General features: G+C 39.3%; 1 protein-coding gene across 4 annotated transcripts in view; it reads right to left on the reverse strand.

Annotated features, from left to right (window-relative positions):
• The window catches only part of NADK2 (NAD kinase 2, mitochondrial), a 329344-nt gene that overhangs the window by 149278 nt on the left and 161132 nt on the right, over nucleotides 1-18934 (reverse strand). For all 4 annotated transcript variants that reach the window (XM_053701210.1, XM_053701209.1, XM_053701211.1 and 1 more), the window contains 3 exons: nucleotides 17233-17321; nucleotides 15246-15327; nucleotides 14785-14868 (listed from right to left, as the gene is read on the reverse strand). In XM_053701210.1, coding sequence (XP_053557185.1) covers nucleotides 14785-14868; nucleotides 15246-15327; nucleotides 17233-17321 — 255 coding nt within the window. The remainder of the gene's footprint in view (nucleotides 1-14784; nucleotides 14869-15245; nucleotides 15328-17232; nucleotides 17322-18934) is intronic.

An 18934-nucleotide genomic window follows, 5' to 3' on the forward strand; every position in this document is an offset into this window, starting at 1 on the left:
AAATATTTTATTGCACTGAAACTAAACTGCAATGTATTCATAGTACAATAATAGCAAATGATAGGTACCACAATGTATTGATCACATTTTAATATCAATTGACAATATTTAGTGCTCGTAATGCAGTATTATTTGCTTTCAGTCTTGGTTCATGATGAAGAACATAATATAAACAGAAGTATTTTTACTGCACTATTAGCTATATTGTTCTGTTTATTGTACATTTGTATTACAGTGAGCACGTTTCAACTTCCCTATATTACTTTGATCTACATTAAAAAAAAAAAAAAATGCTGAACCCAAGTTCATTTGTATGACTAATACTGTACATAATTCTAGGATATGTTCATTATATTAAATTCATGTGCAATTGCATATCACCAGTTTGTCACAGTCTAGCCACTCCAAGCAAGCCTGTAACTTAGTTCATTGGTTGCAAGGGTTAAACACTCTAGTCTGTACCAGACTCAGAAAAATGCCTAAGCTCCCCTTTAATGTAACCCACACTAAACAGCTGCAACCACCTCAAGACTATTATATGGGAAATTCTAAAGAAAGATCCAGACAAACAAATTAAAAATCCAAAAACACAATTTGTCAAAAATCAATAAAAAAAAAGAATAAAATAATAAAAATAAAAAAATAATAATAATACTAGTCTCTTTGGTAACGTGGTTTAAATATTAGACAAAGGCAAAAACTTAATAAAGGAACATTTATTTTTTTATTAACAACAAAAAGAGTCACTGTGCATTTATATATAAAAAATAAAAGTTAACACAGTTACACAAAGCAAAACAGTTTTTTAAAATAAAAGGAGAAAATATAACAGAACCTTTAATTTTACCAGAATAGCCTCTGCCCCAGGAATATGGAATAGAGACTTTTAGGCATGCTGTTGCATGTAGAATGACAACATTATGTTGCAAAATTCACTATTAAATGCATTTTCCCTAAAGTCAGGTTTTTGACCAGGCCTCTTCCACAGTGAGCAAGGAAGGTAGACACCCCTCTTTTATGGCATTCCAGAAATCACATTACAAACCCTAGCTGAAGTTATAGGATAACTTATTTAAAATTATATATATCCAATACATATACCCTTATAAGCAATCCCATTGTGACATCAAAATGATTATTTTGATACCAAACATGACATGTCTGTAAAATGTGTTCAACCTGTAACAAAAATGTGATTAAAACATGTCTTAAAGGGATAGTCTAGTCAAAATTAAACTTTCAAGATTCAGAAAGAGCATGCAATTTTAAGCAACTTTCTATTTTACTCCTATTATCAATTTTTCTTCGTTCTCATGGTATCTTTATTTGAAAGAGCAGGAATGTAAGCTTATGAGCTGGCCCATTTTTGGTTCAGACACCAATCAGCAAGTGCTACCCAGGTTCTGAACCAAAAATGGGCCAGCTCATAGGCTTACATTCCTGCTCTTTCAAATAAAGACACAAAGAGAACGAAGAAAAATTGATAATAGAGCATGCAATTTTAAGCAACTAATTTACTTCTATCTGAATTATGAATTTAATTTTGACTAGACTATACCTTTAAAAGGGATATGAAAACAACATTTGTTTCTTTTATTATCCAGATAGAGCATGCAATTGCAAGCAACATTCTAATTTACTCCTATTATCAATTTTTCTTCTCTCTCTTGGCATCTAAAAGTTAATTATGGAACCATAATGTGATCTGCATTGTGTAGTATTTGCCAACTGCAGGGAATGGTTCCCTAATTAACCATTTCACTGCTGGGCAGCTCACAAATGTGGCCTTTGAGGGAACACTGCTTGTGACGTTGTGGAAACCAGCTGCGCACGTGCATGCTCACAAGGACCGGATACTACGTTCTACCAGATAAGTTTGTAAGATTCCAACTTACAAATGGTGGAGTTTGTAAGAAAGAAATCAATGGCGGAATTTAATTTAGTTACACAGCTTTCACACTTTACAGGTGTGAATAATCAATATAGTTTATAAATTTATGTGTATTGAAAATTGTTTTGTGTCCCTTTAAATGTAAAATTAATGTGATATTGTCTTTTCATATTGGGAAGGAGCCGGTAACCTGCAATATACACTCACCACTATTTTGCACCTAGAGTTATACAACCGAGGAAGGAAAACATAATTTATGTAAGAACTTACCTGATAAATTCATTTCTTTCATATTAGCAAGAGTCCATGAGCTAGTGACGTATGGGATATACATTCCTACCAGGAGGGGCAAAGTTTCCCAAACCTTAAAATGCCTATAAATACACCCTCACCACACCCACAATTCAGTTTAACGAATAGCCAAGAAGTGGGGTGATAAGAAAAAAGTGCGAAAGCATATAAAATAAGGAATTGAAATAATTGTGCTTTATACAAAAAAATCATAACCACCACAAAAAAGGGCGGGCCTCATGGACTCTTGCTAATATGAAAGAAATGAATTTATCAGGTAAGTTCTTACATAAATTATGTTTTCTTTCATGTAATTAGCAAGAGTCCATGAGCTAGTGACGTATGGGATAATGACTACCCAAGATGTGGATCTTTCCACACAAGAGTCACTACAGAGGGAGGGATAAAATAAAGACAGCCAATTCCTGCTGAAAATAATCCACACCCAAAATAAAGTTTAATGAAAAACATAAGCAGAAGATTCAAACTGAAACCACTGCCTGAAGTACTTTTCTACCAAAAACTGCTTCAGAAGAAGAAAACACATCAAAATGGTAGAATTTAGAAAAAGTATGCAAAGAGGACCAAGTTGCTGCTTTGCAAATCTGATCAATCGAAGCTTCATTCCTAAACGCCCAGGAAGTAGAAACTGACCTAGTAGAATGAACTGTAATCCTTAGAGGCGGAGTTTTACCCGACTCGACATAAGCATGATGAAATAAAGATTTCAACCAAGATGCCAAAGAAATGGCAGAAGCTTTCTGGCCTTTCTAGAACCGGAAAAGATGACAAATAGACTAGAAGTCTTTCGGAAAGACTTAGTAGCTTAAACATAATAATACAAAGCTCTAACAGCATCCAAAGAATGCAATGATTTCTCCTTAGAATTCATAGGATTAGGACATAATGAAGGAACCACAATTTCTCTACTAAGGTTGTTAGAATTCACAACCTTAGGTAAAAAATTCAAAAGAAGTTCGCAGCACCGCCTCATCCTGATGAAAAATCAGAAAAGGAGACTCACAAGAAAGAGCAGATAATTCAGAGACTCTTCTGGCAGAAGAGATGGCCAAAGAAACAAAACTTTCCAAGAAAGTAATATAACGACCAAAGAATGCATGGGTTCAAAAGGAGGAGCTTGAAAAGCCCCCAGAACCAAATTCAAACTCCAAGGAGGAGAAATTGACTTAATGACAGGTTTTATACGAACCAAAGCTTGTACAAAACAATGAAATATCAGGAAGATTAGCAATCCTTCTGTGAAAAAAGAACAGAAAGAGCAGAGATTTGTCCTTTCAAGGAACTTGCGGACAAACCTTTATCTAAACCATCCTGAAGAAACTGAAAAATTCTCGGTATTCAAAAAGAATGCCAAGAAAAAATGAAGAGAAAGACACTAAGAAATATAAGTCTTCCAGACTCTATAATATATCTCTCTAGATACAGATTTACGAGCCTGTCACATAGTATTAATCACAGAGTCAGAGAAACCTTCTTTGACCAAGAATCAAGCGTTCAAACTCCATACCTTAAAATTTAAGGATTTGAGATCCTGAAGGAAAAAAGGACCTTGCGACAGAAAGTCTGGTCTTAACGGAAGAGTCCACAGCTGGCAAGAGGCCATCCGGACAAGATCCGCATACCAAAACCTGTGAGGCCATGCTGGAGCTACCAGCAGGACAAACGAGCATTCCTTTAGAATCTTGGAGAATACTCTTGGAAGAAGAACTAGAGGCGGAAAGATATAGGCAGGATGATACTTCCAAGGAAGTGATAATGTATCCACTGCTTCCGCCCGAGGATCCCGGGATCTGGACAGATACCAGGGAAGTTTCTTGTTTAGATGAGAAGCCATCAGATCTATTTCTGGGAGTTCCCACATTTGAACAATCTGAAGAAATACCTCTGGGTGAAGACCATTCGCCCGGATGCAACGTTTGGCGACTGAGATAATCCGCTTCCCAATTGTCTATACCTGGGATATGAACCGCAGAAATTAGACAGGAGCTGGATTCCGCCCAAACCAAAATTCGAGATACTTCTTTCATAGCCAGAGGACTGAAGAGCTCTGAAAATTGCACGGAGTTCCAAAATATTGATCGGTAATCTCACCTCCTGAGATTCCCAAACCCCTTGTGCCGTCAGAGACCCCCACACAGCTCCCCAACCTGTAAGACTTGCATCTGTTGAGATTATAGTCCAGGTCGGAAGAACAAAGAAGCCCCCTGAACTAAACGATGGTGAACTGTCCACCATGACAGAGAGTGTCGTATAATCGGTTTAAAGATATTAATTGAGATATCTTTGTGTAATCCCTGCACCACTGGTTCAGCATACAGAGCTGAAGAGGTCGCATGTGAAAACGAGCAAAGGAGATCGCATCCGATGCGGCAGTCCTAAGACCTAAAATTTCCATGCATAAGGCTACCAAAGGGAATGATTGTGACTGAAGGTTTTGACAAGCTGAAATCAATGTTAAACTTCTCTTATCTGACAAGGACAGAGTCATAGACGCTGAATCTATCTGGAAACCTAAAAAGGTTACCCTTGTCTGAGGAAACAATGAACTGATTGGTAAATTGATCCTCCAACCATGATCTTGAAGAAACAACACAAGTCGATTCGTATGAGATTCTGCGAAAATGTGAAGACTGAGCAAGTACCAAGATATCGTCCAAATAAGGAAATACCGAAACCCTGTTCTCTGATTACAGACAGAAGGGCACCGAGAACCTTTTGAAAAAAATTCTTGGAGCTGACGCTAGGCCAAACGGTAGAGCCACAAAACTGGTAATGATTGTCTAAAAAGAGAATCTCAGAAACTAAAAGTGATCTGGATGAATCGGAATATGCAGATATGCATCCTGTAAATCTATTGTAGACATATAATGCCCTTGCTAAACAAAAGGCAGGATAGTCCTACAGTTACCATCTTGAATGTTGGTATCCTTACATAACGATTCAATATAGATAGATCCGGAACTGGTCTGAAGGAATTGACCTTCTTTGGTACAATGAAGAGATAGAATAAAACCCCAGCCCCTGTTCCAGAACTGGAACTGGCATAATTACTCCAGTCAACTCTAGATCTGAAACACATTTCAGAAATGCTGAGCCTTTGCTGTGTTTACTGGGACACGGGAAAGAAAAAAATCTCTTTGCAGGAGGCCTTAACTTGAAGCCAATTCTGTACCTTTCTGAAACAATGTTCTGAAACCAGAGATTGTGAACGGAATTGATCCAAATTTCCATGAAGAAAACGTAAACTGCCCCATACCAGCTGAGCTGGAATGAGGGCCGCACCTTCATGGGTATTTAGGAGCTGGCTATAGGTTTCTATAAGGCTTGGATATATTCCAAACTGGAAATGGTTTCCAAACTGACACCGCTCCTGAGGATGAAGGATCAGGCTTTTGTTCCTTGTTGTGAGGAAAGGAACGAAAATGATTATTAGACCTAAATTTACCTTAGATTTTTTATCCTTTGGTAAAAAAGTTCCCTTCCCTCCAGTAACAGTTGAGATAATAGAATCCAACTGAAAATCGAATAATTTATTACCCTGGAAAGAAAGGGAAAGCAAAGTTGACTTAGAAGACAAAACAGAATTTATGTTTACCTGATAAATTACTTTCTCCAACGGTGTGTCCGGTCCACGGCGTCATCCTTATTTGTGGGATATTCTCTTCCCCAACAGGAAATGGCAAAGAGCCCAGCAAAGCTGGTCACATGATCCCTCCTAGGCTCCGCCTACCCCAGTCATTCGACCGACGTTAAGGAGGAATATTTGCATAGGAGAAACCATATGGTACCGTGGTGACTGTAGTTAAAGAAAATAAATTATCAGACCTGATTAAAAAACCAGGGCGGGCCGTGGACCGGACACACCGTTGGAGAAAGAAATTTATCAGGTAAACATAAATTCTGTTTTCTCCAACATAGGTGTGTCCGGTCCACGGCGTCATCCTTACTTGTGGGAACCAATACCAAAGCTTTAGGACACGGATGAAGGGAGGGAGCAAATCAGGTCACCTAAATGGAAGGCACCACGGCTTGCAAAACCTTTCTCCCAAAAATAGCCTCAGAAGAAGCAAAAGTATCAAACTTGTAAAATTTGGTAAAAGTGTGCAGTGAAGACCAAGTCGCTGCCCTACATATCTGATCAACAGAAGCCTCGTTCTTGAAGGCCCATGTGGAAGCCACAGCCCTAGTGGAATGAGCTGTGATTCTTTCGGGAGGCTGCCGTCCGGCAGTCTCGTAAGCCAATCTGATGATGCTTTTAATCCAAAAAGAGAGAGAGGTAGAAGTTGCTTTTTGACCTCTCCTTTTACCTGAATAAACAACAAACAAGGAAGATGTTTGTCTAAAATCCTTTGTAGCATCTAAATAGAATTTTAGAGCGCGAACAACATCCAAATTGTGCAACAAACGTTCCTTCTTTGAAACTGGTTTCGGACACAGAGAAGGTACGATAATCTCCTGGTTAATGTTTTTGTTAGAAACAACTTTTGGAAGAAAACCAGGTTTAGTACGTAAAACCACCTTATCTGCATGGAACACCAGATAAGGAAGAGAACACTGCAGAGCAGATAATTCTGAAACTCTTCTAGCAGAAGAAATTGCAACTAAAAACAAAACTTTCCAAGATAATAACTTAATATCAACGGAATGTAAGGGTTCAAACGGAACCCCCTGAAGAACTGAAAGAACTAAATTGAGACTCCAAGGAGGAGTCAAAGGTTTGTAAACAGGCTTGATTCTAACCAGAGCCTGAACAAAGGCTTGAACATCTGGCACAGCTGCCAGCTTTTTGTGAAGTAACACCGACAAGGCAGAAATCTGTCCCTTCAGGGAACTTGCAGATAATCCTTTTTCCAATCCTTCTTGAAGGAAGGATAGAATCCTAGGAATCTTAACCTTGTCCCAAGGGAATCCTTTAGATTCACACCAACAGATATATTTTTTCCAAATTTTGTGGTAAATCTTTCTAGTGACAGGCTTTCTGGCCTGAACAAGAGTATCGATAACAGAATCTGAGAATCCTCGCTTCGATAAAATCAAGCGTTCAATCTCCAAGCAGTCAGCTGGAGTGAAACCAGATTCGGATGTTCGAACGGACCCCGAACAAGAAGGTCTCGTCTCAAAGGTAGCTTCCAAGGTGGAGCCGATGACATATTCACCAGATCTGCATACCAAGTCCTGCGTGGCCACGCAGGAGCTATCAAGATCACCGACGCCCTCTCCTGATTGATCCTGGCTACCAGCCTGGGGATGAGAGGAAATGGCGGGAACACATAAGCTAGTTTGAAGGTCCAAGGTGCTACTAGTGCATCCACTAGAGCCGCCTTGGGATCCCTGGATCTGGCCCCGTAGCAAGGAACTTTGAAGTTCTGACGAGAGGCCATCAGATCCATGTCTGGAATGCCCCACAGGTGAGTGACTTGGGCAAAGATTTCCGGATGGAGTTCCCACTCCCCCGGATGCAATGTCTGACGACTCAGAAAATCCGCTTCCCAATTTTCCACTCCTGGGATGTGGATAGCAGACAGGTGGCAGGAGTGAGACTCCGCCCATAGAATGATTTTGGTCACTTCTTCCATCGCTAGGGAACTCCTTGTTCCCCCCTGATGGTTGATGTACGCAACAGTTGTCATGTTGTCTGATTGAAAACGTATGAACTTGGTCCTCGCTAGCTGAGGCCAAGCCTTGAGAGCATTGAATATCGCTCTCAGTTCCAGAATATTTATCGGTAGAAGAGATTCTTCCCGAGACCAAAGACCCTGAGCTTTCAGGGATCCCCAGACCGCGCCCCAGCCCATCAGACTGGCGTCGGTCGTGACAATGACCCACTCTGGTCTGCGGAATGTCATCCCTTGTGACAGGTTGTCCAGGGACAGCCACCAACGGAGTGAGTCTCTGGTCCTCTGATTTACTTGTATCTTCGGAGACAAGTCTGTATAGTCCCCATTCCACTGACTGAGCATGCACAGTTGTAATGGTCTTAGATGAATGCGCGCAAAAGGAACTATGTCCATTGCCGCTACCATCAACCCGATCACTTCCATGCACTGAGCTATGGAAGGAAGAGAAACGGAATGAAGTATCCGACAAGAGTCTAGAAGTTTTGTTTTTCTGACCTCTGTCAGAAAAATCCTCATTTCTAAGGAATCTATAATTGTTCCCAAGAAGGGAACCCTTGTTGACGGGGATAGAGAACTCTTTTCCACGTTCACTTTCCATCCGTGAGATCTGAGAAAGGCCAGGACGATGTCCGTGTGAGCCTTTGCTTGAGGAAGGGACGACGCTTGAATCAGAATGTCGTCCAAGTAAGGTACTACCGCAACGCCCCTTGGTCGTAGCACAGCTAGAAGGGACCCTAGTACCTTTGTGAAAATCCTTGGAGCAGTGGCTAATCCGAAAGGAAGCGCCACGAACTGGTAATGTTTGTCCAGGAATGCGAACCTTAGGAACCGATGATGTTCCTTGTGGATAGGAATATGTAGATACGCATCCTTTAAATCCACCGTGGTCATGAATTGACCTTCCTGGATGGAAGGAAGAATAGTTCGAATGGTTTCCATCTTGAACGATGGAACCTTGAGAAACTTGTTTAAGATCTTGAGATCTAAGATTGGTCTGAACGTTCCCTCTTTTTTGGGAACTATGAACAGATTGGAGTAGAACCCCATCCCTTGTTCTCTTAATGGAACTGGATGAATCACTCCCATTTTTAACAGGTCTTCTACACAATGTAAGAACGCCTGTCTTTTTATGTGGTCTGAAGACAACTGAGACCTGTGGAACCTCCCCCTTGGGGGAAGTCCCTTGAATTCCAGAAGATAACCTTGGGAGACTATTTCTAGCGCCCAAGGATCCAGAACATCTCTTGCCCAAGCCTGAGCGAAGAGAGAGAGTCTGCCCCCCACCAGATCCGGTCCCGGATCGGGGGCCAACATTTCATGCTGTCTTGGTAGCAGTGGCAGGTTTCTTGGCCTGCTTTCCCTTGTTCCAGCCTTGCATTGGTCTCCAAGCTGGCTTGGCTTGAGAAGTATTACCCTCTTGCTTAGAGGACGTAGCACTTTGGGCTGGTCCGTTTTTACGAAAGGGACGAAAATTAGGTCTATTTTTTGCCTTGAAAAGCCGATCCTGAGGAAGGGCGTGGCCCTTACCCCCAGTGATATCAGAGATAATCTCTTTCAAGTCAGGGCCAAACAGCGTTTTCCCCTTGAAAGGAATGTTTAGTAGCTTGTTCTTGGAAGACGCATCAGCCGACCAAGATTTCAACCAAAGCGCTCTGCGCGCCACAATAGCAAACCCAGAATTCTTAGCCGCTAACCTAGCCAATTGCAAAGTGGCGTCTAGGGTGAAAGAATTAGCCAATTTGAGAGCATTGATTCTGTCCATAATCTCCTCATAAGGAGGAGAATCACTATCGAGCGTCTTTATCAGCTCATCGAACCAGAAACATGCGGCTGTAGCGACAGGGACAATGCATGAAATTGGTTGTAGAAGGTAACCCTGCTGAACAAACATCTTTTTAAGCAAACCTTCTAATTTTTTATCCATAGGATCTTTGAAAGCACAACTATCCTCTATGGGTATAGTGGTGCGTTTGTTTAAAGTGGAAACCGCTCCCTCGACCTTGGGGACTGTCTGCCATAAGTCCTTTCTGGGGTCGACCATAGGAAACAATTTTTTAAATATGGGGGGAGGGACGAAAGGAATACCGGGCCTTTCCCATTCTTTATTAACAATGTCCGCCACCCGCTTGGGTATAGGAAAAGCTTCTGGGAGCCCCGGCACCTCTAGGAACTTGTCCATTTTACATAGTTTCTCTGGGATGACCAACTTTTCACAATCATCCAGAGTGGATAATACCTCCTTAAGCAGAATGCGGAGATGTTCCAACTTAAATTTAAATGCAATCACATCAGGTTCAGCCTGTTGAGAAATGTTCCCTGAATCAGTAATTTCTCCCTCAGACAAAACCTCCCTGGCCCCATCAGACTGGGTTAGGGGCCCTTCAGAGATATTAATATCAGCGTCGTCATGCTCTTCAGTATCTAAAACAGAGCAGCCACGCTTACGCTGACAAGGGTTCATTTTGGCTAAAATGTTTTTGACAGAATTATCCATTACAGCCGTTAATTGTTGCATAGTAAGGAGTATTGGCGCGCTAGATGTACTAGGGGCCTCCTGAGTGGGCAAGACTCGTGTAGACGAAGGAGGGAATGATGCAGTACCATGCTTACTCCCCTCACTTGAGGAATCATCTTGGGCATCATTGTCATTATCACATAAATCACATTTATTTAAATGAATAGGAATTCTGGCTTCCCCACATTCAGAACACAGTCTATCTGGTAGTTCAGACATGTTAAACAGGCATAAACTTGATAACAAAGTACAAAAACGTTTTAAAATAAAACTGTTACTGTCACTTTAAATTTTAAACTGAACACACTTTATTACTGCAATTGCGAAAAAACATGAAGGAATTGTTCAAAATTCACCAAATTTTCACCACAGTGTCTTAAAGCCTTAAAAGTATTGCACACCAAATTTGGAAGCTTTAACCCTTAAAATAACGGAACCGGAGCCGTTTTAAACTTTAACCCCTTTACAGTCCCTGGTATCTGCTTTGCTGAGACCCAACCAAGCCCAAAGGGGAATACGATACCAAATGACGCCTTCAGAAAGTCTTTTCTAAGTATCAGAGCTCCTCTCACATGCGACTGCATGCCATGCCTCTCAAAAACAAGTGCGCCACACCGGCGCGAAAATGAGGCTCTGCTTAAGCTTTGGGAAAGCCCCTAAGGAATAAGGTGTCTAATACAGTGCCTGCCGATATTATTATATCAAAATACCCAGATAAAATGATTCCTCAAGGCTAAATATGTGTTAATAATGAATCGATTTAGCCCAGAAACAGTCTACAGTCTTAATAAGCCCTTGTGAAGCCCTTATTTATGATCGTAATAAACATGGCTTACCGGATCCCATAGGGAAAATGACAGCTTCCAGCATTACATCGTCTTGTTAGAATGTGTCATACCTCAAGCAGCAAGAGACTGCACACTGTTCCCCCAACTGAAGTTAATTGCTCTCAACAGTCCTGTGTGGAACAGCCATGGATTTTAGTTACGGTTGCTAAAATCATTTTCCTCATACAAACAGAAATCTTCATCTCTTTTCTGTTTCTGAGTAAATAGTACATACCAGCACTATTTCAAAATAACAAACTCTTGATTGAATAATAAAAACTACAGTTAAACACTAAAAAACTCTAAGCCATCTCCGTGGAGATGTTGCCTGTACAACGGCAAAGAGAATGACTGGGGTAGGCGGAGCCTAGGAGGGATCATGTGACCAGCTTTGCTGGGCTCTTTGCCATTTCCTGTTGGGGAAGAGAATATCCCACAAATAAGGATGACGCCGTGGACCGGACACACCTATGTTGGAGAAATCAGCATTCCAAGTTTTAAGCCATAAAGCTTTTCTAGCTAAAATAGCTAGAGACATATACCTGACATCAACTCTAATGATATCAAAGATGGTATCACAAATAAAATTATTAGCATGTTATAGAATAATAATAATGCTATAAAAATATGATCTGTTACTTGTTGCGCTAAAGCTTCTAACCAAAAAGTTGAAGCTGCAGCAACATCCGCTAAAAATATAGCAGGTCTAAGAAGATTACCTGAACATAAGTAAGCTTTTCTTAGAAAGGATTCAATTTTCCTATCTAAAGGATCCTTAAATGAAGTACTATCTGCCATAGGAATAGTAGTAAGTTTAGCAGGAGTAGAGACAGCCCCATTAACCTTAGAGATTTTGTCCCAAAACTCTAATCTGTCAGATGGCACAGGATATAATTGCTTAAACGTTTAGAAGGAGTAAATGAATTACCCAAATTATTCCATTCCCTGGAAATTACTTCAGAAATAGCATCAGGGAGAGAAAACACTTCTGGAATAACTACAGGAGATTTAAAAACCTTATTTAAACGTTTAGATTTAGTATCAAGAGGACCAGAATCCTCTATTTCTAATGCAATTAATACTTCTTTAAGTAAAGAACGAATAAATTCCATCTTGAACAAATACAAAGATTTATCAGCATCAACCTCTGAGACAGAAACCTCTGAACCAGAAGAACCATTATCAGTATCAGAATGATGATGATCATTTAAAAATTCATCTGAAAAAAGAGAAGTTTTAAAAGACTTTTATGTATACTAGAAGGAGAAATAACAGACATAGCCTTCTTAATGGATTTAAAAAATAAAATCTCTTATGTTATCAGGAACACTCTGAAAATTAGATGTTGACGGAACAGCAACAGGTAATGTAACAGTACTAAAGGAAATTTTATCTGCATTAATAAGTTTGTCATGACATGCAATACAAACAACAGCTGGAGAAACAGATACCAAAAGTTTATAGCAGATACACTTAGCTTGGTAGCTCCAGCACTGGGCAGCAATTTTCCTGAAGTATCTTCTGACTCAGTTGCAACGTGGAACATCTTGCAATATGTAAAAGAAAAAACAACATATAAAGCAAAATTAATCAAATTCCTTAAATGACAGTTTCAGGAATGGGAAAAAAATGCCAGTGAACAAGCTTCTAGCAACCAGAAGCAATAAACAATGAAACTTAAATAATGTGGAGACAAAAATGACGCCCATATTTTTTAGCGCCAAAAAGACGCCCACATTATTTGGCGCCTAAATGCTTTTGGCGCCAAAAATGACGCCACATCCGGAACGCCGACACTTTTGACGCAAATAAACGTCAAAAAATGACGCAACTTCCGGCGACACGTATGACGCCGGAAACAGAAAAAAAAATTTGTGCCAAAAAAGTCCGCGCCAAGAATGACGCAATAAAATGAAGCATTTTCAGCCCCCGCGAGCCTAACAGCCCACAGGGAAAAAGTCAAATTTTTTAAGGTAAGAAAAAAATGATTGAAACAAATGCATTTATCCCAAGTATGAAACTGACTGTCTGAAAATAAGGAATGTTGAACATCCTGAGTCAAGGCAAATAAATGTTTGAATACATATATTTAGAACTTTATAAAAAAGTGCCTAACCATAGCTTAGAGTGTCACAGAAAATAAGCTTACTTACTTACCCCAGGACACTCATCTACATGTTGTAGAAAGCCAAACCAGTACTGAAACGAAAATCAGCAGAGGTAATGGTATATATATATAAGAGTATATCGTCGATCTGAAAAGGGAGGTAAGAGATGAATCTCTACGACCGATAACAGAGAACCTATGAATTAGACCCCGTAGAAGGAGATCATTGCATTCAAATAGGCAATACTCTCCTCACATCCCTCTGACATTCACTGCACGCTGAGAGGAAAACCGGGCTCCAACCTGCTGCGGAGCGCATATCAACGTAGAATCTAGCACAAACTTACTTCACCACCTCCATAGGAGGCAAAGTTTGTAAAACTGAATTGTGGGTGTGGTGAGGGGTGTATTTATAGGCATTTTAAGGTTTGGGAAACTTTGCCCCTCCTGGTAGGAATGTATATCCCATACGTCACTAGCTCATGGACTCTTGCTAATTACATGAAAGAAAGGAAGATACCAACGACTGATACAAGCTGAACCAGCGCCTCCAGCTAGCACACCTGATCTATTCACACAGACCTTGGGAGAGACTGTGGGACGGCTGCGGTTCACCAGAAGGGGAAAGTATTAATACATATTATACACGTTTGCATGTAAAAATGTAAAATTAAGTTTCTAGAAATATACATTTGTTCACTTAAACTTTTTTTTGCTACTGTTAAAGCACTTTATCATAATCTGTAATTTTATCATCAGTGTATTCTAATGAATGTATATATTGGATGCTTACAGACTGCACCACCATTTTGTAAGGTTTTAGCAAGGTCTCAAACTGTTTGGGAAAGCCAAAAATAGTCAACTATTATAGTTAAAGAAACATAAAATCAATGTTTCAGACTTGGATTGTTGTCAAAGCTAGAATTTGTCATAAAAATATCTTTTTTCACAGATACTAGTTCCACTGAGTGAACAAACCGCATCTAAGTACTACATAAAGACCTAAAAACTACAAAACATTTTATCCTAAAACCAATTTAAATTAAAATTATTTGTAAATTGGCATCTACCAACGGTCAGGTCAACCCCAAACCCTTTTTTTTCTTCTTTGTCTTGCACATAAAAGATGGAAACATACTGAGCTGAGCCTAACTTATAGAGCTATCCTGCTGAATAGACTAAAACTTAAAAATAACTTATCCAACTGATGGGAGCCATTCCATGTCATGTGATCACAATATTAAGTAGTATCTATGACCTTTGTAATCTGACACAAAACTTTAACATGAGAATTAGAGAAGCAATGAAACAGGAGAAGTCCCTCACTGAATTCTTCAAGCAGTCTTGAAATGAATATTAATAGAGAGCAAAATCAATTGCTGCATGTGGAAACAATATACAGGTTATACTACCTGTTTTACATACACTGTGAAAGATTAATGGTCGCTTGTTTCCAAATCATCAATAAAATGCATACTGCTGCTGTACAAAATGTAAGTCAAAACAAATCGTACCTGAACTCACCGCGATAAAGCTTATGCAGAGCTTTTGGGAAGGAGTGGGTGTACTGCACTGGCAAACAAAGGTGCCCTTCAGACCTTAAAAAAACACAACAAAAACCTTTTACTACAAGAAACAAAATAAAGTTATAAGAATGACAACTGTACTACTGAATATATTTCATTTTAAAATGAATTTGTATGGGTAAACTGCTGAACGATCTATACATTTGCTTATTCCCACATTCTAGAAGAAAATTTAGATTCCCGCTAAGCTTGTTGAGGTATGCTGGGGAACTCTACTGCACCAGATGGAATCTCTTGTCTGTTTACATAGTTTTATCTATTTTTGGAATGAAGAGAATGCATTGTTATGTATATTTGCCAAACAATAAAAATACTCTGGATTTATAAAAGAATATTACAAGTTTTAACGTTTGTCATTTATACAAGCAGTCGTTTAAGTGCTTGCCTACCTTTCCGGATCAGTGTTAACTCCAATTACTGGCTTGAACCTATCCAGAACTTTGCTGGCCGCAAGAAGCATTGTGCCATCACCTGCAAAGAAGGGATTTTTTTTTTTTTTTTAAATAATTACAATTATAACCTTATATAAATAGATGGTAAACTAGCCAAATGGTTAATACATTTTTAACCCCTTGAGACTGGCAATGATTTATGAATTATAATATTTTAAAAAACAGTACTTTTCATACTATGTACTAAAAAGATTGAAACAATGTTTTCATTCATGATCTTCTTCTTTTGATCTTCTTCAATAAAAAAATAATCAGAATCCTAAGGAATTAGACAAAAATCTCACTGCACATGGCAAGGCTGAGCATTGATCACTACTCAAACAAATCAGAAGATAATTAAGTGAAGGCTATTAACACACCTCTTTGTGAAAGAGTGTTCATACATGTATTTGAACACTAGAACGTTATACTGATAGATAGCAGAAAGCTTTAAAACATTACAATGAGTTTTAGATCACTGGACCCATTACCTGAATGAATACACAAAATAAAAAGAAAGGATGATCGTTATACATAATTAACAGATACAGAGACAGCGTGTGCCTTGAGCACTACACAAGTGTTTGAAACAATATTTGTAACAATGTCATACATATTAGCTACTTGCCCAGAGGGATAAAATTATTAGTCCACTCAATGTTGAAGAAAGGAAAATGTCAAATTTTTCAGTCGTCCGGGACTAGTGGACCACTGGAAATTTCAAGCCGTGTGTGTGTATATTCACGAGTAATTAAAGTATGCTTTCAAAGGATATCTAGAGAAAGAGATAAATTATATAATTAATTTGTTTTTTGGGGTTTTTAAATTGTATCTTCTGTTAAAGTTAAATTTTGACTTCTGTGTGTCTAAAATAGTTCTATTAGGAACTTTCAAAAAAGGAAAAATATATTCTCACAGTGGATGTAAAAAACGGTTTCTCAGCCTGTGGTATGCATAAGGGTCAGTTTCAGCCCTTGAAGCGCACCGCTGCTTTTTAGTGAGACTGTGTACCCAGTGTTCCTGTGGGCAAGTTAACAGAAGTATAGGAAGATTTGTGTTGTATCCCTTACTTCTGGTCCTTGCTGTGTATCTGGTGTCTACATAACTCAACATTCAATGCTGACAGAGGTGTAGTTGGGGGTTATACTGCATGTGTAAATAATACGGCTGTCTCCTAAGCCAGGTAATCGGGAGCACATCACACACATCGAGTAGACAGAGGAAGGTGCAATACAGAGGAGGCGGTGAAATAACTAACCACCCCACTGAAGTAGTGGTCATCTGGTAGACTCCTTGGAATAGCTCCAGAGTATAAATTATGTATGTTTGTATGTGACACTAATGATGGGGAAAAAAAAAAAAAAAAAAAAAAATTGCCGTGCCTGCTATGACCTTCCATAACTGTCTGCACTCTCAACTCCCTTCTTCAAACTCTTTTCTATTTTCTCACGTTCTACCTTCTCTTTCTCTTATTCTACCCCCTCTCCTGTTTCAATATCTGTCTCTGCCCTTTCCTTCTTACTGTCTCTCAATTCTCCTTTCTCTTTCCCTTTATCTTCAATCTGTTTTAATTGTCTTCCTTCTCTCTGCACTCTTGCCCTCTCCTCTTTCTTCTCTTCGCTCTTTTTCTCTCCATTCTATTTTCCTCACAAATCTCTTCTATCTCTATGTCCCATCTTTTCACTCTCTCAATTCTGTATATCCACTCTCCTATAATCACTTTCTTTCCTCTCTCCTTTCCCTCAAACCTCTATCCTTCTCCAGTCCCCTCTCTTCTCTCTCCAATCTCATATTATCCTCTCTCAGCAAGCTCTCCTTTCTCTCTTTTCACCTTCTTTCACCACTCTTGTTCTCTTTACTTTCTCTCTCTCAGCTCTCACATTTCTCTCTCTCCACTTGTGCTATTTGAATGTTATGGAATAATAAACAAAAAACGTATTTGTACCTCCAGCAGATATAATAGCGTCAGCCCACTGCACCATCTCCTCATTATAGTCTCTTCTTTTCACCAACCGGACATCAATACCTTCATTCCTAAGAAAGGAAAAGAATGAATGTAAATACATTAAACATTAATTACCACAATTAAGGAGATAACTGTGAAGTCTCCTCTATACTGATTTAGAACACAATACAATGACCATTACCTTTAAATATTCAGCTTTCATAATAGGGCTGTCTAACCTGAAGCATAATAAATCTGCACAGCTTTACGTCCTGCAAGTGTAGACCACAATAAAAACTATATGTTGCTATCCTTAATTCAGTGCCTCTTGTCCCTATCTCCACACCAGGAGAGTTAGTTTGGCTAGTCTTTTTACTCCATCCTTTTTTGCGGTGTAAGAACATCCCTGATTCCATCTAACCTGGCATAGAGGAGCACAAAATGATGCAAATTAGAACTCCTTGCTCTTCCTTGGACTTCACATATGCCTGACGCTTTGAGGTGCGTTTAGGATCTTTGTCTTGTTGAAAAATGAAACCTCTTCCACACAACTATAAGCTAAAAGAAATGTCATGCTGTTATATCTGTTTTCTGCAGCGATAGTGTGTAATGTGCTTTTTGTATTAAAGTGAAAGTAAATTTTAGCGTTTTACAAACACTAGGATTTACTATTGAAGCAAATAAAGGGCACTTTCATTCATGAAGTATAAGATACTTCATGTAGAAAGCTCCTTTATTTGATTCAATCGATCGCCACTCTTAGCTCCAACAGCAGACCACAGCTAAAAAAAATTTTTGGCTAAGAGGTGACGTTTTCACCTCTTAGCCAAATTTTTTTTTAGCCGTGCGCTGCTGTAGGAGCTAAGAGCGGCGATCGGTTGAATCAAATAAAGGAGCTTTCTACATGAAGTATCTTATACTTCATGAAAGAAAGTGCCCTTTATTTCTTTCAATAGTAAATCCTAGCATTTGTAAAACGCTAGGATTTACTTTCACTTTGTTGTGTTTCTCAGCTGGGTTAAGTATACAGAGACATAAAGAAGGCCTGACAGCTTCTAATCAGGCTGAGCTGCAGTGTTCTATATATATTTGCTGAATAGAATGGCATTTTTCATTGGTCAAATCATAGTTGATCTTGTACAAGTCACTAACTCCAGATTAGGCAAAGCATCTCCACACATGGGGATCCCCACTGTGGTTTTTGCCTTTCATGCTGCCATCTCCTTACATGAACTCTATGACAGCAACCCAAAATGTCAAATTTCATCAGTGAATATTAAGTTTGTCCAGTTATGCACTGCAAAATTTCTGTATTGCTGGTGCATGATAAACAATTAAGTTGTCTTTTGCTTATTGGGGTAGGACATTCCTGGTTCAGCTGAGCTTAAATTATGGATACAGATGCAAATAAAGCATCTACTGATTAGAATGTTTTACAAATGGTTAATAAATCTATACTATAATCGCGTTTGTAACACGTCCGTCGCCGTCTGCAGTTGCGCATGCATCCTCAATGGAATTTTGGCAGCGCGAGGCAGCCAACAGAATGTTGGCTGCGTGCAGCCAAAAGAATTCACCTGGATGCAGCGAAGCATTTTCGGAATCCACCGGGATGCAGCGAAGGCAAAACGGAGCATTACAAAAAAAAAACCAAAAAAACTAACTGCACGCAATAAGTATTAAGAAAAAAATTAAACACCCA

Source organism: Bombina bombina, chromosome 2 (assembly GCF_027579735.1).
Source record: "Bombina bombina isolate aBomBom1 chromosome 2, aBomBom1.pri, whole genome shotgun sequence".
Classification (NCBI taxonomy): domain Eukaryota; kingdom Metazoa; phylum Chordata; class Amphibia; order Anura; family Bombinatoridae; genus Bombina; species Bombina bombina.